The sequence below is a fragment of the Oryzias melastigma genome, linkage group LG11 (genome assembly GCF_002922805.2).
Source record: "Oryzias melastigma strain HK-1 linkage group LG11, ASM292280v2, whole genome shotgun sequence".
Taxonomy (NCBI): domain Eukaryota; kingdom Metazoa; phylum Chordata; class Actinopteri; order Beloniformes; family Adrianichthyidae; genus Oryzias; species Oryzias melastigma.
In genome coordinates, this window is record NC_050522.1 from 4,941,803 (window position 1) to 4,959,504 (window position 17,702).

The following is a 17,702-nucleotide window of genomic DNA, read 5'->3' on the forward strand; positions in this document are numbered from 1 at the left end:
AAAAAAAAAAAAAAAATCAGCTCTACAAACTCCCAACACTTCAGAGAGAGAGACGACGCCAAAAGCAAACGGTTCTACTTTCTGCCTCTGACTCTGGAGGCTGTGATGCTACACTGCAAAAAAAAAAAAAAAAGCTCTTTTTGGCAAACGTGAGTGTGCACTCTATGTACAAACAGCACTTGCACATTCAATGAGCCTCAATGCTGAGAGGAGTCTGCAGAAAAGATGGGAGGAGTGAAATTCCAGTTTGGTTTCGGATGCTTCGGAGATGCTCAACGCCCCAGCCAGCAAGGCCAAGTGGGCCCCATATGGTTTTAAAGTAGGGAGAACATTTGGGCCCAAATTGGGTTTGTCCCCAGTCTCCGTAGTGGCCCCACCTGTGTTTGCCCGAATTGACTTAAGTGGGGATTCAGTGTTGTTCAGCTTGTAACCCTAACCTGCTGCCCAGAGGACAGTTTAACTCCGCTGTAGCATTCTAGCAAGCTCCACTTTAGCAAGCTATATTGTAGCATGCTAGCAAGCTCTTCTGAAGTAAGCTAGCAAGCTCCACTGTAACCTGCTAGTAAGCTCTTCTATAGCAAGCTAGCAATCTTTACTGCAGTGTGCTAGCAAGCTCCACTGTAGCATGCTAGCAAGCTCCATCGTACCCTGCTAACAAGCTCTTCTATAGCGAGCTAGCAAGTTTCAGTGTAGCAAGCTAGTAAGGTCTACTGTAGCATGCTACCAAGCTCTTCTATAGCCTGCTAGCGAGCTCTTTTATAGCAAGCTAGCTAGGTCTACTGTAGCATGCTATCAAGCTCCACTGTAGCTTGCTAGCGAGCTCTTCTATAGCAAGCTAGCAAGGTCCACTGTAGCATGCTATTGAGCTTTTCTGTAGCAAGTTCCACTGTACCCTGCAAGGGAAGTCCACTGTAGCATGCTAGCAAGCTAATCTCTAGCAAGCTAGCGAGCTGTGCTTTATCGAGCTAGCAAGGTCCACAGTACCCTGCTAGGGAGCTCTACTGTAGCATGCTAGCGAGCTCATCTCCAGCAAGCTAGCGAGCTCTGCTTTATCGAGGTAGCAAGCTCTGCCGTATTGAGGTAGCAAGCTCCACTGTCCACGGCTGCCGGACATAGTGAGCCTACCCACTGAGTGTCCTCTTAAGCCTAGTGGGCAAACACAGGTGGGACCACCACAGAAACTGCGGACAAACCCAATCGGATCCCACATTTTCTGCCCACTTTTAAACCATATGGGGCCCACTTGGCATTGCTGGCTGGGTCGGTTTTCATAGTATTCCACGCTGATCCAGCATCGGAAAGTACAGATCTGTCCGGAATCAGAAGTGAAACACAGACATGATTTTGTTGAAGATGGCATCAGGGAGTTAGTCAGAGGTCTTGTGCCAGTTAAGCCCTTTATCTTCTGAGATGGAGATGGTGAATACGCACATGCATGCTGCTACTTTAAGACCCCCTGCTTCTTAAAAAAAGTGGACAAATATAAGAAAGAACTTCTGCAACCTAAAAGTCGTCTGCTAGCTACCACTTAAGGTCTAGGCCTCTGTGTTAAAATGTCAGAATTTCAAGACACTACGATGGCTGTCGTTGCTTGTTTCCTAAGTGAAGTGATGGAAAACTCTCATGAGAGAAACGGCAACGACTTGCAGAAGATCTAAGCTCTGTAAGGGGAGGGCGTTCAAAGTCGAGTCTGGGCTTCAGGGATGTAGATCTCGATGCTGTCGGCGCTCTCCGTGGCCGAGTTCTGCCTGAAGGAGGCGGTGCGCTTGGTTTGCAGCAGCCTCCGCCGCGCCTCCGCCCTCTGACGGTCCCCGAGGTCCAGCGATTTCTCCCTGATGGGCAAGGTGTGGCCTCCCACTCGCGGCACCACCAGGCCGCCACCTCCTGCGCCCCCATCCCCCACGCTGTCGGCCCGGAGGCTGCCGCTCACGCCCCCTGCTGGCTTCTTTGGTAATGGGGGAGGAAGCTTCTTGTCCTCCTAGTCGGTGGACGGTGGAATGTAGACATGATGGGGAGGAGGAAAACAAAAAATGGGGCGTTTGGGGAGATTTGGGTATAAAAAAAAATAAAAAAAAATAAAGGACCAATAATGAAAAAAATGGATGAAACAAATAAAGAATAAAAAAGAGGAGAGAAACATTTTAGTATCCAATCCATAATTTTGTAGTTTGTGAGCCGTATATATTGTGTATGTATATATATATATATATATATATATATATATATATATATATATATATATATATATATATATATATATACATATATATATATATATATTAGAGCTGTCAGGCGATTCAATTTTTTAATCTCGATTAATCGCATTGTCCATAGTTAACTTGCGATTAATCGCAAATTAATATGTGGCCTTTTTTTAAGGAAAAAAAATGTATGCTTCGTGGAATTTAACAGTTCTACATTAATTATGAAAACAAGAATGGCAAAATTAATAGTTTTCATCAGAAATACTTTATTTTGTAACATTGTATTGAGATCAACTTTCTCAGCAAAGGCTGTAACATAAAATGCCTAACAAAAGCCCAAGTGCAAGTGAAGTGCATTGGTCATTGACAAATTTTTTATATATTATAATAAAATTTTTTGATTCTTGAAAATATAGTCAAAAACCACATGTGTGCTGCCCCCTACAGGTTGACTCGAGGAATTACAGTTGAATTTTGTGATCGGTCAAACCATTTAAGTTTCAGAAGTCTGACGTCATGACCTGAAGCTCCAGTAATGTTAACAGTCCGGCCCCCAAGCCAAGACAAGATTTTCAAATTTTGGCTGTGGGCGGAGTCAGCCTCCAACTTCCCTGTTTGGATACCCTTTAAAATGTTTTTACAGACAATTATATTAATTAAATAATTGTAATATTTAAATCATACTTCCTAGATAAATGGGTACAAAAACATAGCTAAAGTGTATTTTTCTAAACATTGACTTTGCGGCACTTGCTCGGTTTTGGTCAGTAGAGAACTGGACCAAACGACTCTTTGTGAATCAAAGGTTGCAGACCTCTGATATTGGACACAGATAAAGAAAATTAGGCTTAAATTGCGTTTTTGGTATTTCTTTATTCAAATCATTGTGAATTATGAGCAGATGAAAAAAATGCTGTTGGAAAAAGGTTGTAGCTTTGTCAGAAAATACGCTGGGTGAATCACTGCTCCATCATTTTCTGATGACACATAGAGCTATGAACGCCTTTGTTTTCCTCATCTGAGCTGAAATCTGGTTTGAAACTGTACGGCTACAAAGCTTTGATACTGCTCGCTGTTTTAGTAATGTTAGGCTGGGGGTATGTAAACAGATGGGTGACAGGAAGTGGGGCGGGCTGGCTCTGCAGCAACAGTCCAGCCCACAACTCAGAGGATTTACACATTTAGACACGCTTGTTTTGAAATTCATTAATAATCTACATATTTTTAAAGATATTCATATTAATCTGATACAGTTCACATAGTGAAATAAAAACGAGATTGTTATTACCATAAAGTGTTAGGGATTCTAAAAGCTCCAACAATTGTACTGATTCTCCTGGAGGCGTTTCAGTTTGACCACTAGGTGGCGATCGCACTTTATAATTACACCTTATTTCAGAAGAAGAAAATGTGAGCAAAAGACTGTGATAAATGGTAACTTTAAAAAAATATTTCCTTAGATGAGTTTGGAAAATTCCTGCCTGTGAGTGTATAAAGATGTTCATTTACTCAGGAATACATTAGCATTAGCCCTTCAATGGGATCCCATTAGCATCAAGCTAGCAGACTTTATCTTTACGCATTAGATTTATCTCTACCTTTATGAATCTATTATTGATCTATTAAGCTTAGATTGATTCAGATCAATTAATCGATTGAGCCTTAATCCTGCTGCCCTACAGAAACTGTCTTAGAAAAGAACACAGGTATTTTTTTAAATTATTTTTATTTTAGCTAAAAATGACAATCATAATTAAAAGACCACTGGGAACACTTTTACAGTAGATTAAAAAAAAGATGTGAGTGAGACTTAAACTCTCAACAGCCCTGTTGGAAGCTCGATACGTTTTGTTGCTCTGAAGTCTTTCCAAAGGCGCGCTGGTCACAACCACGTGTGCTCCTCGCCGCACGCATCAGTCCTCGCTCTGGGAGAGGACACCAAAGAAACCAGAGTTACTTGGACCACCAGGTTTCTCACCTTCTTTTCAGGTGGGAGCCTCCAGCCGGAGTCCTTGATCCGCTGGAGGTCCTGAAACTTGATCCTGACGTCCTCTATGTTGAGCTGGAGCAGGTCCCAGAAGGAAGCCAGGTCCTGAGATGTGGGCTGGGGGTAGGCCGATGGGTCCTGGGTTTGCACGGACAGAGTACCACATTACAGGTTGGGACATGCTGAGAGTTAAAAACCCAAAAGTTCTGTATGTCTATTTCTGAAATTGAAGCGTCGTCAAACTGACCACACTTTGCTGGCAGAGGCGGAAGAACTGTTGAACCTTTTGGGACATGAGGATCTGTGCGCTGCCGACCGCGTTTCGAATCAGCTCAAGAACTGCAAGAAAAATCACTCATTTGAGCATAAAGAAATTTGATTTACATATATATTAGGGCTGGGAATCAATTTGAAAAAAATTAACAAATTAATCGCAAACCTGGAAAAAATTAATCGCAATTAATCGCTTTTTTTTTTTTTTTTTTTTTAGTCTCAGTATTTGCCGACCACTTATTATCTGCGAATAATCACAATATGGAATCACACACGAAACTCTACATTTAGAACCTTTTTTTTAATTACTGTTGTCAATTGATCACAAAAAATAAAATCTGATTAATTTCACTTTTGGGTTGGAATTGATCACAATTAATCACAATGTTTTACCAGGTAAAATTTATTTGTACAATGTGGCACCGGACTATGATTTATTTGCATTAATACTACTGCTGTGAACATTAACGCATGCAATCAATCAAAAAGAATTAACGTATTAATATGTATTAATGCAAATTAATTGAAAAAACAGTTCTTTACTTCAACTCAATGGTGCAGGCTTCCACGGCGTGCGTTAAAACATTTAATCGGTTTTTACCCCAGTTACGCCATGGTCACCTACAAATGAAATAAATATTAAATTGGTTTTAATTACTTTATTTTTGCTATTTTTGTGGTTTAGATCACTTTTTCACAAAAAAGCAGATTATTTGATCCCTGGTCCGGTGCCATTTTGTACAAATAAATTTTATCTGGTAAAACATTGTGATTAATCGTGATTAATCCCAAAACAAAAGCGCAAATAATCAAATTTTTTGTAATCGATTGACAGCAGTAATTAAAAATACATTTCCTAAATGTAGAGTTTAATTTCATATTTTGATTATTCGCAGATAAAAAGTGGTCAGCAAATAATGAGTCAAAAAAAATTATAGCGATTAATCACAATTAATTTTTCCCAGTTTGCGATTAATTAGTGAATTTTTTAGTTAATCGATTGATTAGTTAATCGATTCCTGATACATGTTAACGCGTTATTTCATTTTGATTTATTTCACAGCCCGAATCTGTAACAGCTCCAGAACTCACTCTCCTCTGGAAGTTCATTCTCCTCAGCCTCCTTCTCCATGTTCTGGCACCATCCTTCCATCCTCTCCACTTCTGTCTGCAGGAGGCGCAAGAAGAACTCCCCATCCCTCATGCAGGGGGAAGCTCGACCCGAGTCCGGCAGGCTCCGCGGGCCCTCCAGGGACGGGGTCCCGGCCCAAGCACGCTCGGCGCTGATCGGCAGAGGAGAGTGGGAGCGCGGAGGGAGGTGAGGGTGCTGGTGGGGCCGCGGGTCCGCCTGACACGCCTCCGCGGTGTACCCCCCCTGGATGAAGTCCTGGGATGAAAACAGATCGAAAAGTGAATGAGGTGATCCGGTCTGATGAACTGGAGCGTCAGTGACAGAGAATGAAGATGTGGGAGTCTTGTAGCTAAAAACACGTTTCAGGAAGTGGTGTGACTGATCTGATTTACAAAATTCAACTAAATTGTATAGTGAAGGTCAAGTTTCTGTGTTTAAGATAAGATTGCATTAGAACAAGAGTTACACAAAAAGCTTTAAAGTATGTCTTCATCTGAGAACAACAGCCTCCTCTGATTGGTCAGCAATGACAAAATACTGGTAGATTTTTTTTTCTTTTATGATGACGATACTTTGTAGCGATCAGCTGTTGTGGTGTCCATTAATTTTGTGGCTACAACTTATCTCGAACTGTATGAACCTCTTAAAAGACCAGCTACAGGCTGAGGAGATGTCTGTTATTATTATTCATCCACAACAGACACGATTTCCAGCCATCCAGAGATCAAAATCTCAGCATTTTCAAGGAAAATTGTGCAAGAAAATATGCAGAGAAACAATTAAACTGAGAAGGTTGAGTGACAATGTTCTACAGCCAATCAGATTGCAAGTGCAATGTACAAAACAAACAAAAAAAAAAGAGATAAATGGCAAAACATCAAAAATATGGACTGCGGTATAAACGTTTGTTGGAGACATCAATCTTTTTCTAAAAAAAAAAAGAAATTGGTGGTATGTTTGAAGAAGGGGTGAAAGTAGATTTTTTTTCTGGTACAATCCTCCCCATGAGACAATCCAAGATCTTTGACCCTGCTGCATTTTTGACAGCCAAACAATCAGTTCTTGGCAAAGATCCGTTCATAATGTTCTTTTGTCCAGATTGAAGGAGAATCTGCCAACACAGAAGAGTCACCTGTTCTTGATGGTCCTGGTATCTCGATGCCATTTGCTATGTAACTCTCATCTCCCCACTCTCATTTACTTTTTCTGTCTTGAACTAACTGTTTATTGAATTTAAACTGACCAATGAGAAATGTATTAATCATTTATTGTTGTTCTTGTCCCGTTGTATGGAGCCAAATTGGAGCCAATATTATTTAACACCCCCCAAAAAAACAAATTGAAAAAATATTAGTGGGCCAAAAATAAATGAAAAAATGTCAGAAACTTTGCTATTCTAAAACAAGTGTTCGTTTTTTTTAGGTTTCAAAACTCAAAATTTCAATTCCCAAACTTTTTTTTTTTTAGCTTCAAAACTAAAAATTTATCAGGCATTGATATGAACATTGGCCTGGAGGTCGGGGACATATGACTTAATGGGAGCAGCCTGCACGTCAAAAAACGATGATCCGGGGACACCCTAAACGTCACAAAGTGATGCGGACAACGTGCGACGACCCGGGAACGAGGATGTGCTGTTACAGAAGCAAAAGAGCTCAGACCAGCAGAGACAGAGATCCAGAGCATTTAGTCAACTGGCCGACGTGCCACTACGAACAAACATCCAAATAAAGAACTGCCTGTTTTCCTGTTTTTCTTTCACAAAAGCGACCGCGGCTTCTGTCATGTGTTATGCAGAGAAAACTGGCTCCACAGCTGATCTCCTTCCAGCAGGAGCGGCGGTCCGCCTTCAAATTTCTTTACCGGAACGCCGCTCAGTACCGCTCCAGCTTACTTTTACTCCTGGTTTGAAGCAATTTGGAGTGTTTTGTATCTTCACGGTTTGTAGATGCTGCCTCGTTTTTATGGATTGGACTTTTTCAACCTCAAGCAAAATCCAAGAGTGGGAAACCCAAACAAAATTAGAGCGAAATAATGTCTTGAAAATATTACAGTCTGTTTTGGTTGTTTTAGTTTATCACACCTGCTCTCAGCCAGCTCATGGTAAAAACGGGCTTGTTGGATCCTTTTTCCTCCAGGTATTAAACAGAAATGAGAAAAAAACAAACTTTTAAGCTCAACTAAATGTGGTTCCTGGTAAATCAATAAAAATAATAATACTGAACCCTCCACAGTGCTGCTGGCTCTATTGTTTCTAGAGCTGAAATTGTTTTGTTTAATACATGAATGTGAATAAAAATGTAGATGTTGGTGACTTTACAGGATTTACACCAACACCCCCTCTGGCTCCAGTGGGGGCTGTGCTGTGTCAAGAATTCTGGACTCCAAGCCTTTCATACGGCAAATCAATATGACTGTTCAAAACTTAGCTTTAAGCTTTTTAGAGTTTTACTTTCTAGAGTTAAAAAGTATTTGCACCAGTAGAAAATAGAAAAATTAAATGGTGACATGGTGAAATAAAGCAGCAAATTGTTTCAAAGACAAACGTAAATAAAAAGAGAAATGCAGGGAAATTGAATCAGATGTTTAAGAGGAAGATCCCAAGTGAGGATGAAGATGTGCAGGTCAAATCTTCCAAAGGAGAGGATGAAGAAGAGAAAAGGGGAGATGAGAGTTACATAGCAAATGGCATCGAGATACCAGGACCATCAAGAACAGGTGACTCTTCTGTGTTGGCAGATTCTCCTTCGATCTGGACAAAAGAACATTATGAACGGATCTTTGCTAAGAAGTGAATGCTTGGGTGTCAGCAATGCAGCAGGGTCAAAGATCTTGGAATGGGACACCCAAATAATTAGAGAGTGGGGGAGAGGGAGCCCAAACTATCTGTCCATATATGAGGAGTTCAGAGGGAGAATGTGTTGGTAAATCAGTGAAAGCTGATTTGCTGTTGTGAGTCCTGGAGGGACAACAACAAAAGTACATTTTATAATTTATTTTTAGCTTAAGGTGCATTTTATCAGACTGGATAAAATATAATATCTGTAAAATGTGTATCTGACTTTTTCAGCAAGATTTTCATGTCGCCCCAACAGTTCCACAGACAGTCTAAATCAGGGGTGTCAAACTCTAGACAGTGCCAGTTGTACCTATGGCATAGCCAGCAAGGGTGGGTGGGCCCCTTATAGTTTAAAAGTGGGCAGAAAATTGGAGAGGAGCTGCCTAGCCCTAGCTCGATACAGAGGAGGTCGCTAGCTCGATAGAGCGGAGCTAGCTAGCTTGATACAGAGCATCTTGCTAGCTTGATACAGAGAAGCTTGCTAGCTCGATAGAGCGGAGCTAGCTAGCTTGATACAGAGAAGCTCGCTAGCTCGATAGAGCGGAGCTAGCTAGCTTGATACAGAGGAGATTGCTTGCTCGATAGAGTGGAGCTTGCTAGCTAGATACAGAAGAGCAAGCTAGCTCGATAGAGCGGAGCTCGCTAGCTAGCTCGATAGAGCGGAGCTCGCTAGCTTGATACAAAGAAGCTCGCTAGCTCGATAGAGCGAAGCTCGCTAGCTTGATACAAAGAAGCTCGCTAGCTTGATACAAAGAAGCTCGCTAGCTCGATAGAGTGGAGCCCGCTAGCTTGATACAGAAAAGCTTGCTAGCTCGATAGAGCGGAGCTAGCTAGCTTGATACAGAAGAGCTCGCTAGCTCGATAGAGCGAAGCTCGCTAGTTTGATACAGAGCAGCTTGCTAGCTTGATACAGAAGAGCTCACTAGCTTGATAGAGCGGAGCCCGCTAGCTTGATACAGAAGAGCTTGCCCGCTGGATACAGAGGAGCTCGCTACAACGGAGCTCGCTAGCTAGGTACAGATGAGATCACTAGCTCACTACAACTGATCACGCTAGCTCTATACATCAGAGGTCACTAGCTAGGTACAGAGGAGCTTACTAGCTCGCTATGCATTCCACCAGGCAGCTGGCTAGCGTAGAGAACCAACCCAATGAGTGTCCACTTAATCCAATGTGGGCGAACACAGGTGGGGCCACCACGGAAACTTCGGACAATCCCATTTGGGGCCCACATTTTCTGCCCACTTTTTAAGCACATAGGCCCACTTGGCTTTGCTGGCTGGGGGGCAATGTGGGCGGTCACTCAGGGCACAATCTCATAGGGGTGCACAGGCGTACTAAGAAAGAAAAACAAACATTGCCAGTTTTTTTGGGTTTTGTCTTTTTCCACCAAAGATTTTCTTGACCCAAACTGCCCACTTCCATCCTTAAAATATGCACTAGGGCGCCAAACTACCCAGGACCTCCTCAGACTCCAGGCCTCGAGGGCCGGCCTCCTGCTGGTCTTTCCAGAAATCCGGTCTCATCTGCTGCTGATTACCTGGATCAGGTGTGTTTGGCCAGTAAAAACACCGGCCCTCGAGGCTTGGATCTCGGCCTAAATGTTTGTGTTCGAGTCTTTTCCTCACCTGTCATCACCAGAGGGGCACTGGAGAAAAAGAGGTTACATCTTTTTTTTCATTAAACATTTCCAGATCTCATCACAAATCACAAAGCGTGAAGTGGAATCACTTGACAGGATTGTTTTCTGATTAAAACAGGTTAATAGAGCATCAGCGCTCCCACTTCAGGTCTTGCTACAGCTCTTAGTCACTCTTAGGTTTAGTGAAGTGACAGGTTGTTGGTTTTTTAAGAAATCCCAGAAGAAAGTGCTTCAGCAGAAGTAATTAGTGCAAACTGTCTTGTCGTTTGTGACATTAGCGCTTTAAAGGAGCGCGCTCACCTCTCTGTAGGCCCACTGTCCTTGTGTGTGGACGGTGCGGTGGCACTCGGTGTACTGGCTGGCAGACTCGGGCTCCGACGAGTGCCTCTGAAAGGAGCAGCCGAACTGAAGACTCTTGTCCTGCGTTGGCACGGCCACGCTCAGCCCCGGGAAGCCCTCGGGGTCCAGGTCGGCCTGCACGCTCGCGGTCACGCTGTTGGAGCGCTTGAAACGGGCTCGCCTGGAAGACAGAGCCGCTCAGAGCCGTCCACTCACGCACACTAACCTTCCTCCAAATGTTTTCATCTCCTGATAAACGCACATCCCCATTTAAGTCACAGCTACTCGCCTGGTTATGAAAATCCAGCTAAATCCTTTGGCATATGACTGATCAATGTGTGCAAATGTCACGTCTGTGGACTCAGCCATGAGTGTTTACTCGCCGCGATCTGACTCAGCTTTGTGTGACTGGTCACACGTTTCTCCACACATTGTCCTCGTTTCATCTGTGATGGTCGGAGGAGGCGGAGGACGCGGTAAACAGGTGTCTGAATGCACATCTGAGCTTTAAACAATGATAGGTATAATTAGGAGAGGCGCTGAGGCCTCGTGTCAGAGTCATGTTGAGTGTATGATTTGTGGTAGTCATGGTTACGCTCACCAACGGCAGAAAACAGGACATTCTTGGAACAAAGTGTTACTGAGTTCAAGCTGCGACGTCTGATTAAATTTTAAATGAATTAATAGGATCCGAACTGGAAATCAGTCACATCCGGCTGCACTGGCAGGCGCTCAGGAAGATGCATTTATTTTTAAATAATAGATTGAAATTATACAGAGAATTCATACATTAAAACAAAGGAACCACTGAAGTGTTGAGTGAATGAGCACTGTGGCTTTACCTCTTCTCGTCTTCCACCTGGACTCCTATGGAGTGGACCTCTGTGAGAGCCTTCCCCTCCACGTCCGAGTCCGACAGCGTCTCCGAGCTATCCACCTGCGGCAGAACGGACAGTCATTCCTCTGAAACACACAGCTGAAGAGAACTATCGTCTATTCTAAAAGCTTTCCCAGCAGTCTTTTCATTATCATTATGAGGTTTTAGCCAAAATGTAAAAGCCTGTGTCGTTTCTTTAAGACAGAGCGGAAGGAGCTCATTAGAAATTTGCCTCTGAGTTGTTGGCGCGGAAGTTATCCCGCTAATTTCCCATCAACCCTTTATTATTATTTACATTCTCTCTGCTAGCTTACAGCCTCACATCTAGCATTAGCCTGGCAAAGATCGCAATATAATTTATTCTAGTCATGCTTCTTGAAAGATATCAACTATTTTATAACATTTAGTTTTATTTGTGTTTTATAACTGGATCAAAAGGATTTGTCCTGTTCTTGTTAGTGGACCTCGCCTCTGGCTTATCCCCCCCCCCTTCCAGCTAGCTGTTTGTTTATCTGTGTACCCTGTACAGGTTTGTCCATTTTTCACCCACAGACAGCCCATATCCACCTGTAAGGGCAGTTGTGACTAAGATATTATCTTTAGCTTATGCTAATGCTAATGCTAATGCAGGCAAATCAATTTCTCAGCCTAAAGAAGCTCATGGGCATTTTAGAAATTTACCTGAATGACAACAAGCTGTACAAACCTTTGCCAAAGTGTTATCCAAAACTTTAAACTTTACCTTTGCAGGTTTGCTTCTTTTTTTTCAGTGCAATTTTGCCTGTTTTTTGGGGGCTTTTTTAACAGCGCATTGTGTTCTCTGATTGGCTACAGAATATTATCAATCAATTTCCTCCGTGCCGTTCCTCCTGTTCAAAATGCATTGCCAAATTTACATAAATCTTCAACCGCAATCAGATCTTTGTTTTCATCCTATAATATTTGCTTTATTTTTCTATGAAAGTTTGAGCTTCCAAGAGTTTAAGCAAGAGAGAAAAGTGTAAAAATGTTCATGTCTGTCTGTGAAAATCATATTTTTATGTTTATTTATATTTATATCTACATAAATGCATTTTTTTTTATTTTAGTGTATTTTTACATTTTTTTTACATTTAATTTTATACGTTTTTTAAAGCCTTAAAACGTCTATGATCCCATTTTGCAGATTTCACTTGCCGAGGGTTATTTTTAGAATGTAACACTATCTTCACGTGCTCCAAATATTGCTGAATGGGGTGAAATTGAGGACTGATCTATATGAAAGGAAATCAAAGATGTTCAAACAAGCTGGACTCTGGAATTTTTTTGTCCTAGTTGTAAAAAGTAAAAAGTGAAACAGTGGATCAGTTAACGAAAAATCTGTAATCTGTTACATTTAAAATGATTATTCCAATAATCAATTAGATAAGAACTAATGTTTTAATTGTTTAAATTACAGTCCCTTTGTTAATTGATCAACTGTTTCACTTTTTACAGAGTAACTACAGCGTTCTAGCGCTCTTTTACATCTTTAGTACAGCAGATCACTCCACCTGCACCGCGATGGAGGGCCTCCACTTCCTGCCCCCGCGCCCGTCGTCCTGCCCCGCCGCTTTGCTCAGAATCATGTTGTTCTGAGTCAGAGAGGACGACTTTCCCAGGCTGCCTCCGATCCTCTCCTTGGCCGGCCTCGGCGGCCCCTCCAGCAGGTTGTCAGCGGAGCAGCTGTGCTTGGTCCTCACGCCGGGACCCCCTCCATACGGAACCAGCTCTCTGGAACCCCTGAACCCGTCCAGGCTCTCTGCGGAGTTGCTGTGCTGGCGGAAACGGCCGGGACCGCTGGTGGTGTAGTAGCCTCCTCTGGACGCGCGACCTGAGGGCCCGTCGGAGCTCCCCAGATCAATGGAGTTGCTGTGGTGCTTGGGGCACCCCTGACCGGTGCCCGGGGCCATCTGCCCGCTGCCCTGAAAGTAGGCGTCCTGGGTGGACTCGGTGCTGCTCTGGGCTCGCACGGAGAGTGAAGACTTTGACATGCGAGGTGGGAGGGGAGGAGGAGCACCTTTACGGTATGGAAAGACTGAGGAGTGGGAGGAAAGAGGAAGACGGAGAGGTTAGACCAGGGGTCTCAACTGGCGGCCCGCGCCTTAATATGAAAGTTCAGTGTCTACTGAGCAATATCTTCTGCATGTCCACGTTTATTTGATGATAACTTTGTATTTCCTTTATGTTTAAAACTGCATATGCTGTTGTCATTGGATCTCAGTGTCAGAAAAGTCCTTAGCAACAGTTGCTAGCGTCGTTAGCTCCTGTCGTTTCACAGAAGATATTGTTGAGTACAGAGATGTCAAACTCAATCGCACAAGCGACCGAAATCCAAAACACACCTTAGGTCGAACAGGACAAACATTTATTGAATGTTTCGGCCCTCCAGATCATTTTATTTTATTGTTATTAATGCCGCGGGCTGCACGGTGGCGCAGTGGTTAGCGCTCTTGCCTCACAGCGAGAAGGTCCCGGTTCGAATCCCAGCTGGGACCTTTCTGTGTGGAGTTTGCATGTTCTCCCCGTGCATGCGTGGGTTTTCACCGGGGACTCCGGCTTCCTCCCACCATCCAAAAACATGCTTCGTAGGTTCATTGGTGACTCTGAATTGCCCCTAGGTGTGACTGTGAGAGTGAATGGGTGTGTGATTGAGGCCCTGTGACAGACTGGCGACCTGTCCAGGGTGTACCCCGCCTTCGCCCTTCAGTAGCGGGGATAGGCTCCGGCACCCCGCGACCCCGAAAGGGAAGAAGCGGACAAGAAGATGGATGGATGGATGGTATTAATGCCCTGATGTCATCTTAAGCTTATTTCTAACTTGTATAATTTTGGCAACATATATTCTTATGGAGAGTAAAATATTAAAATTAATTTAAGGTTTGTATTGATTTATTCTGGAATAATATTCCTACCTATTTTTATTCATTGTTATGTTAAAAAGTTACAGTTTTAAAGTTTTAACAACACAGTTTTAGAGTGTTCAATAAATGTTTATCCTGTTCGGCCCGCAACATGAGGTGTGTTTCAGATTTTGGCCTCCTGTGCTAAATGAATGGCATTTCTTTCAAAATAAAGACACCCTGTGTCACATAGCATCATCTCAATGCAGCAAATGTGGGTAGCTTAGTGTCAACAGTGATTAAAATAATCAGTTTATTGACTATTTGTGGTCTATCTCTGTTTGGAATTTGTTAAATTAGAGCTATTTGAATGACTTTTAGTGTATTTTTTTAGCCTTTAAGCATACTTAAAATCCTTAAAAAATAGAATTTTTTTTTTTTTAAAGACGGACTGAAATAGTGTAGGCAGCAGGTAGTTAAGTAGAGATGCCCTAACCCCAAGATAACCTCATTAGTTGTTGAAGAAACAAACAAACAAAAAAAACAACCTTTGGATAGTTCCCTTACAGCATGTGGCAGAGTCAAGGCCCGGGGGCCGAATCCGGCCCTCTGGTTAATTCTATCTGGCCCTCCAGATCATTTTCAACTAAGGTTTATGTTGATTTATTCAGAAATAATATTCCTGCCTTTTTATCATTCATAATTATGTAAAAAAGGTACGGTTGTAAGTTTTAACTCTTGGCATTCTGCTAGCTTTTTGGACTATTTTTGCATTTACTGAGATTTCCTAGGCTATTTTGGAGCTTAGCTAAAATTTCAGCTACGTGCTAGCTATTTTGGCTAATTTAGGCTTTTTTTTTAGTTTTAAGGTTATTTTTAAGTTTTGCTATTTTTTCAGCTACATGCTAGCTGTTTTGGCTAACCTAATTTTTATAAGTTTTGTTTAGGCTAATTTGGTATTTAGCTAATATTTAAGCTGGCTATCAGCTTTAGTGTTTTCAGCTTCAGTGTTTTTAGCTATCAATTTCAGCATCTTCAGCAGCCAAATTCAGCTTGCAGAATTCACACTAGCATTATTGCAGGTAATCATATATATCTAGTACATAATTATGTTAAAAAGTTAAGTTTAAAGTTTCAAAATATAGTTTTAGGTTGTTCAATAAATGTTTATCCTGTTCGGCCCGTGTCCTAAGGTGTGTTTTGGATTTTGGCCCCTTGTGCGATTGAGTTTGACACTCCTGACTTACAGCTTCTTAAATATTTATGCTCAGTTATCTGCTAAAGGGAGCTCTACCCTCTCCTGTGTGCTCACATCCAGAAATGTGTTTTGTTGATGAAGATGATACATTTCTCACAGCATTTAATAAATCTCTGAGGGATTTGTTGGAGGGAAATCCGAACCCTGCAAAGTGCTGAAGAGGCTGCACTGAAAAACCACAAATATAAGCCAAATATACGAGGAAAACCGAAGAGCTGGGGGATTATTAGGCCAAATTAAGAGGGAAGAAGAGAAGAAGGGAAGAAGACTTTGCTGAGAGGATTGCAGAAGAGACAAAAGCAGCAGGAGACGCTGGGCTTTCATCACAATCACTAATGTTCCTGTACCTATTATTGAGCCTGAGAAAGCTGCAATCACACGACGGCGGCGGGCGATGGGGGAGAAAACAAAGAGCAGGAGGAATCATATGCATGCCGGTTTGTTCCTTTAGAGTGCAAACATATGCAAACACAGAAGATTAGGCTGAAAGCTTATTTAAGAAGGACGCACTCAGAGGTTTTCCTTTTCCAAGAGAAAACTGACACATCTAATAAACTCCTTCTGTGTCTGTCTCTGCCAGACGGCATCTGTCGGACTCACCGGCCCCCGCCTTGATGCTTCCCTGGGGGCCCGACATGGAAAAGACGGAGAGGCAGTCGTCATCCTGGGAGCAGCCGGCCTGGATGGCCCGGACGTAGCTGTGGCTGCGAGTGCGGAACACGCCTGGAAGATCGAGGGCCTCCACGGCCTGAGACTCCACCTCCCCGAACATGGTCTCGCACACCGTCTCAAACTGATGGTTGAGGGCCTCTCCGAGCTGACCGGGGAGGAAGAGAGAGCGTTAGAGTCGTCGTTTTCATTCCTGCCGGTCCCACAGACTCATTCGTTACCTGGGAGCTGGTCAGAGAGCGCGTGTAGCTGCGGGAGCGGGCGTGGGATTTAGGCGCAGGGCGGCTGTTGGGGTAGGAATCTGTGCACTGTTTACAGGAGAACCTGGAACTAACAGAAGAATTCATCATTCCAGCCCTGAAGTGCAGAACTGGACCAAAAGACATTCGAAAAAAGGAAATCAAGTTCTCATAAACGCTAAATTTCCTCATAGTTTTTTCCCTGACATCTGGTCAGGGGGAACCTGACCTTCATGCAACAGTAACTGGGATAGGCTCCAGCAACCACCTCAATTCAGGGGATTTAGAACATTGTTAGATCCAAAAGATGCAATCTGTATTTATTTAGAAGAAAATCAAATACATTTACACAATTTGGCTATTATATTGCAAAATACTGACCAAATGTAGATGAATTTTTCCTAAATTAAGTCACTTTGATGGTTGTGAAACCAAATCTTTGTGCAGAAGTCAGACTAAAGAAGTAAATTGTAAACATTTAACTGTGCAGATGTACAACTGAAATCCTAAGGATGCTGTTCATAATGTGACAGAGAAGAAAAAAAAAATTTTAACCTGAAAATGCTTCATTTTTCTCTCAATAAATATGAATCTCGAGAGATGAAACATAATTCGTCAAAACTGCAGCTCAGGTTTGAAAAAGTCACTTTTCTTATTTTTATCAAAGGTTTGATGTTTCATTCAACATAAGAATCCAATATGAAATCAAAGATTCATTTGGTTTTTTTTAAACCTGCTTTGTCCATTTTGGGATCTTGGGGTTGCTGGAGCCTATCCCACCTTGCAGATCTGAGAGCCTCTCTCAGTGAAAATAGGGGCCCAACCCTCTCCAAGCCCAGAGACAGTCTAAGCCCAGTCAGGCGACTCCTGGGCCAGGACCATTGACTGTATACAAGAACTGGACTGAGCGAGTGTGACGCCTCCCATAGAAAATGGCTGACTTCCAGCTCCAACCAAATTGGGTGAATTCAGTCACCATGTTATTTTCATTAGTGATTAGTCCAAGTTGGTCTGAATCAACGTTTCTATGGCAACCACTCTGACCAATCAGGAGTGAGCTTGTTGGAAGGCCACACCCCTACCTCTGAAAGCAAACGTTTTGAACGTTCAATGAGAGACATCTGATTGGCCAGTTTATAATTTGAAAAAATGTTATGAAAAAAAGTTTTATCAAGAACATGTTAAAATGTATCAGATCAAATAGACAAATAAAATGAGTGATAGCTGTTTGTTTCTCTATAGAAGTCTATAAGATTCGAAATGTGTTCCTAAGCTTGACGCTGCAGGTGAGAAGAGCTACCAGCTCATGACTGTTGTCTACATCAGGGGACCCTAAACTACGGCCCGCGGGCCGGATCCGGCCCACCTCCACATTTGGCCTA

General features: G+C 42.6%; 1 protein-coding gene across 3 annotated transcripts in view; it reads right to left on the bottom strand.

Moving 5' to 3' along the window:
• Window positions 1–6: 6 nt before the first annotated feature.
• The window catches only part of dlgap3 (discs, large (Drosophila) homolog-associated protein 3), a 30,499-nt gene continuing 12,803 nt past the window's right edge, over window positions 7–17,702 (bottom strand). The window contains exons 3-11 of one of the 3 annotated variants that reach the window (XM_024259945.2): window positions 16,303–16,405; window positions 16,013–16,229; window positions 12,826–13,349; window positions 11,259–11,353; window positions 10,378–10,597; window positions 5,557–5,851; window positions 4,439–4,530; window positions 4,183–4,329; window positions 7–1,978 (exon numbers count right to left, since the gene is read on the bottom strand). In XM_024259945.2, the coding sequence (XP_024115713.1) occupies window positions 1,679–1,978; window positions 4,183–4,329; window positions 4,439–4,530; window positions 5,557–5,851; window positions 10,378–10,597; window positions 11,259–11,353; window positions 12,826–13,349; window positions 16,013–16,229; window positions 16,303–16,405 (1,993 nt within the window). In that variant the 3' untranslated portion in view covers window positions 7–1,678. Of the gene's footprint in view, window positions 1,979–3,644; window positions 4,330–4,438; window positions 4,531–5,556; window positions 5,852–10,377; window positions 10,598–11,258; window positions 11,354–12,825; window positions 13,350–16,012; window positions 16,230–16,302; window positions 16,412–17,702 lie in introns of those variants that run through there. The other 2 variants (XM_024259936.2, XM_036214243.1) reach the window with 2 other exon arrangements.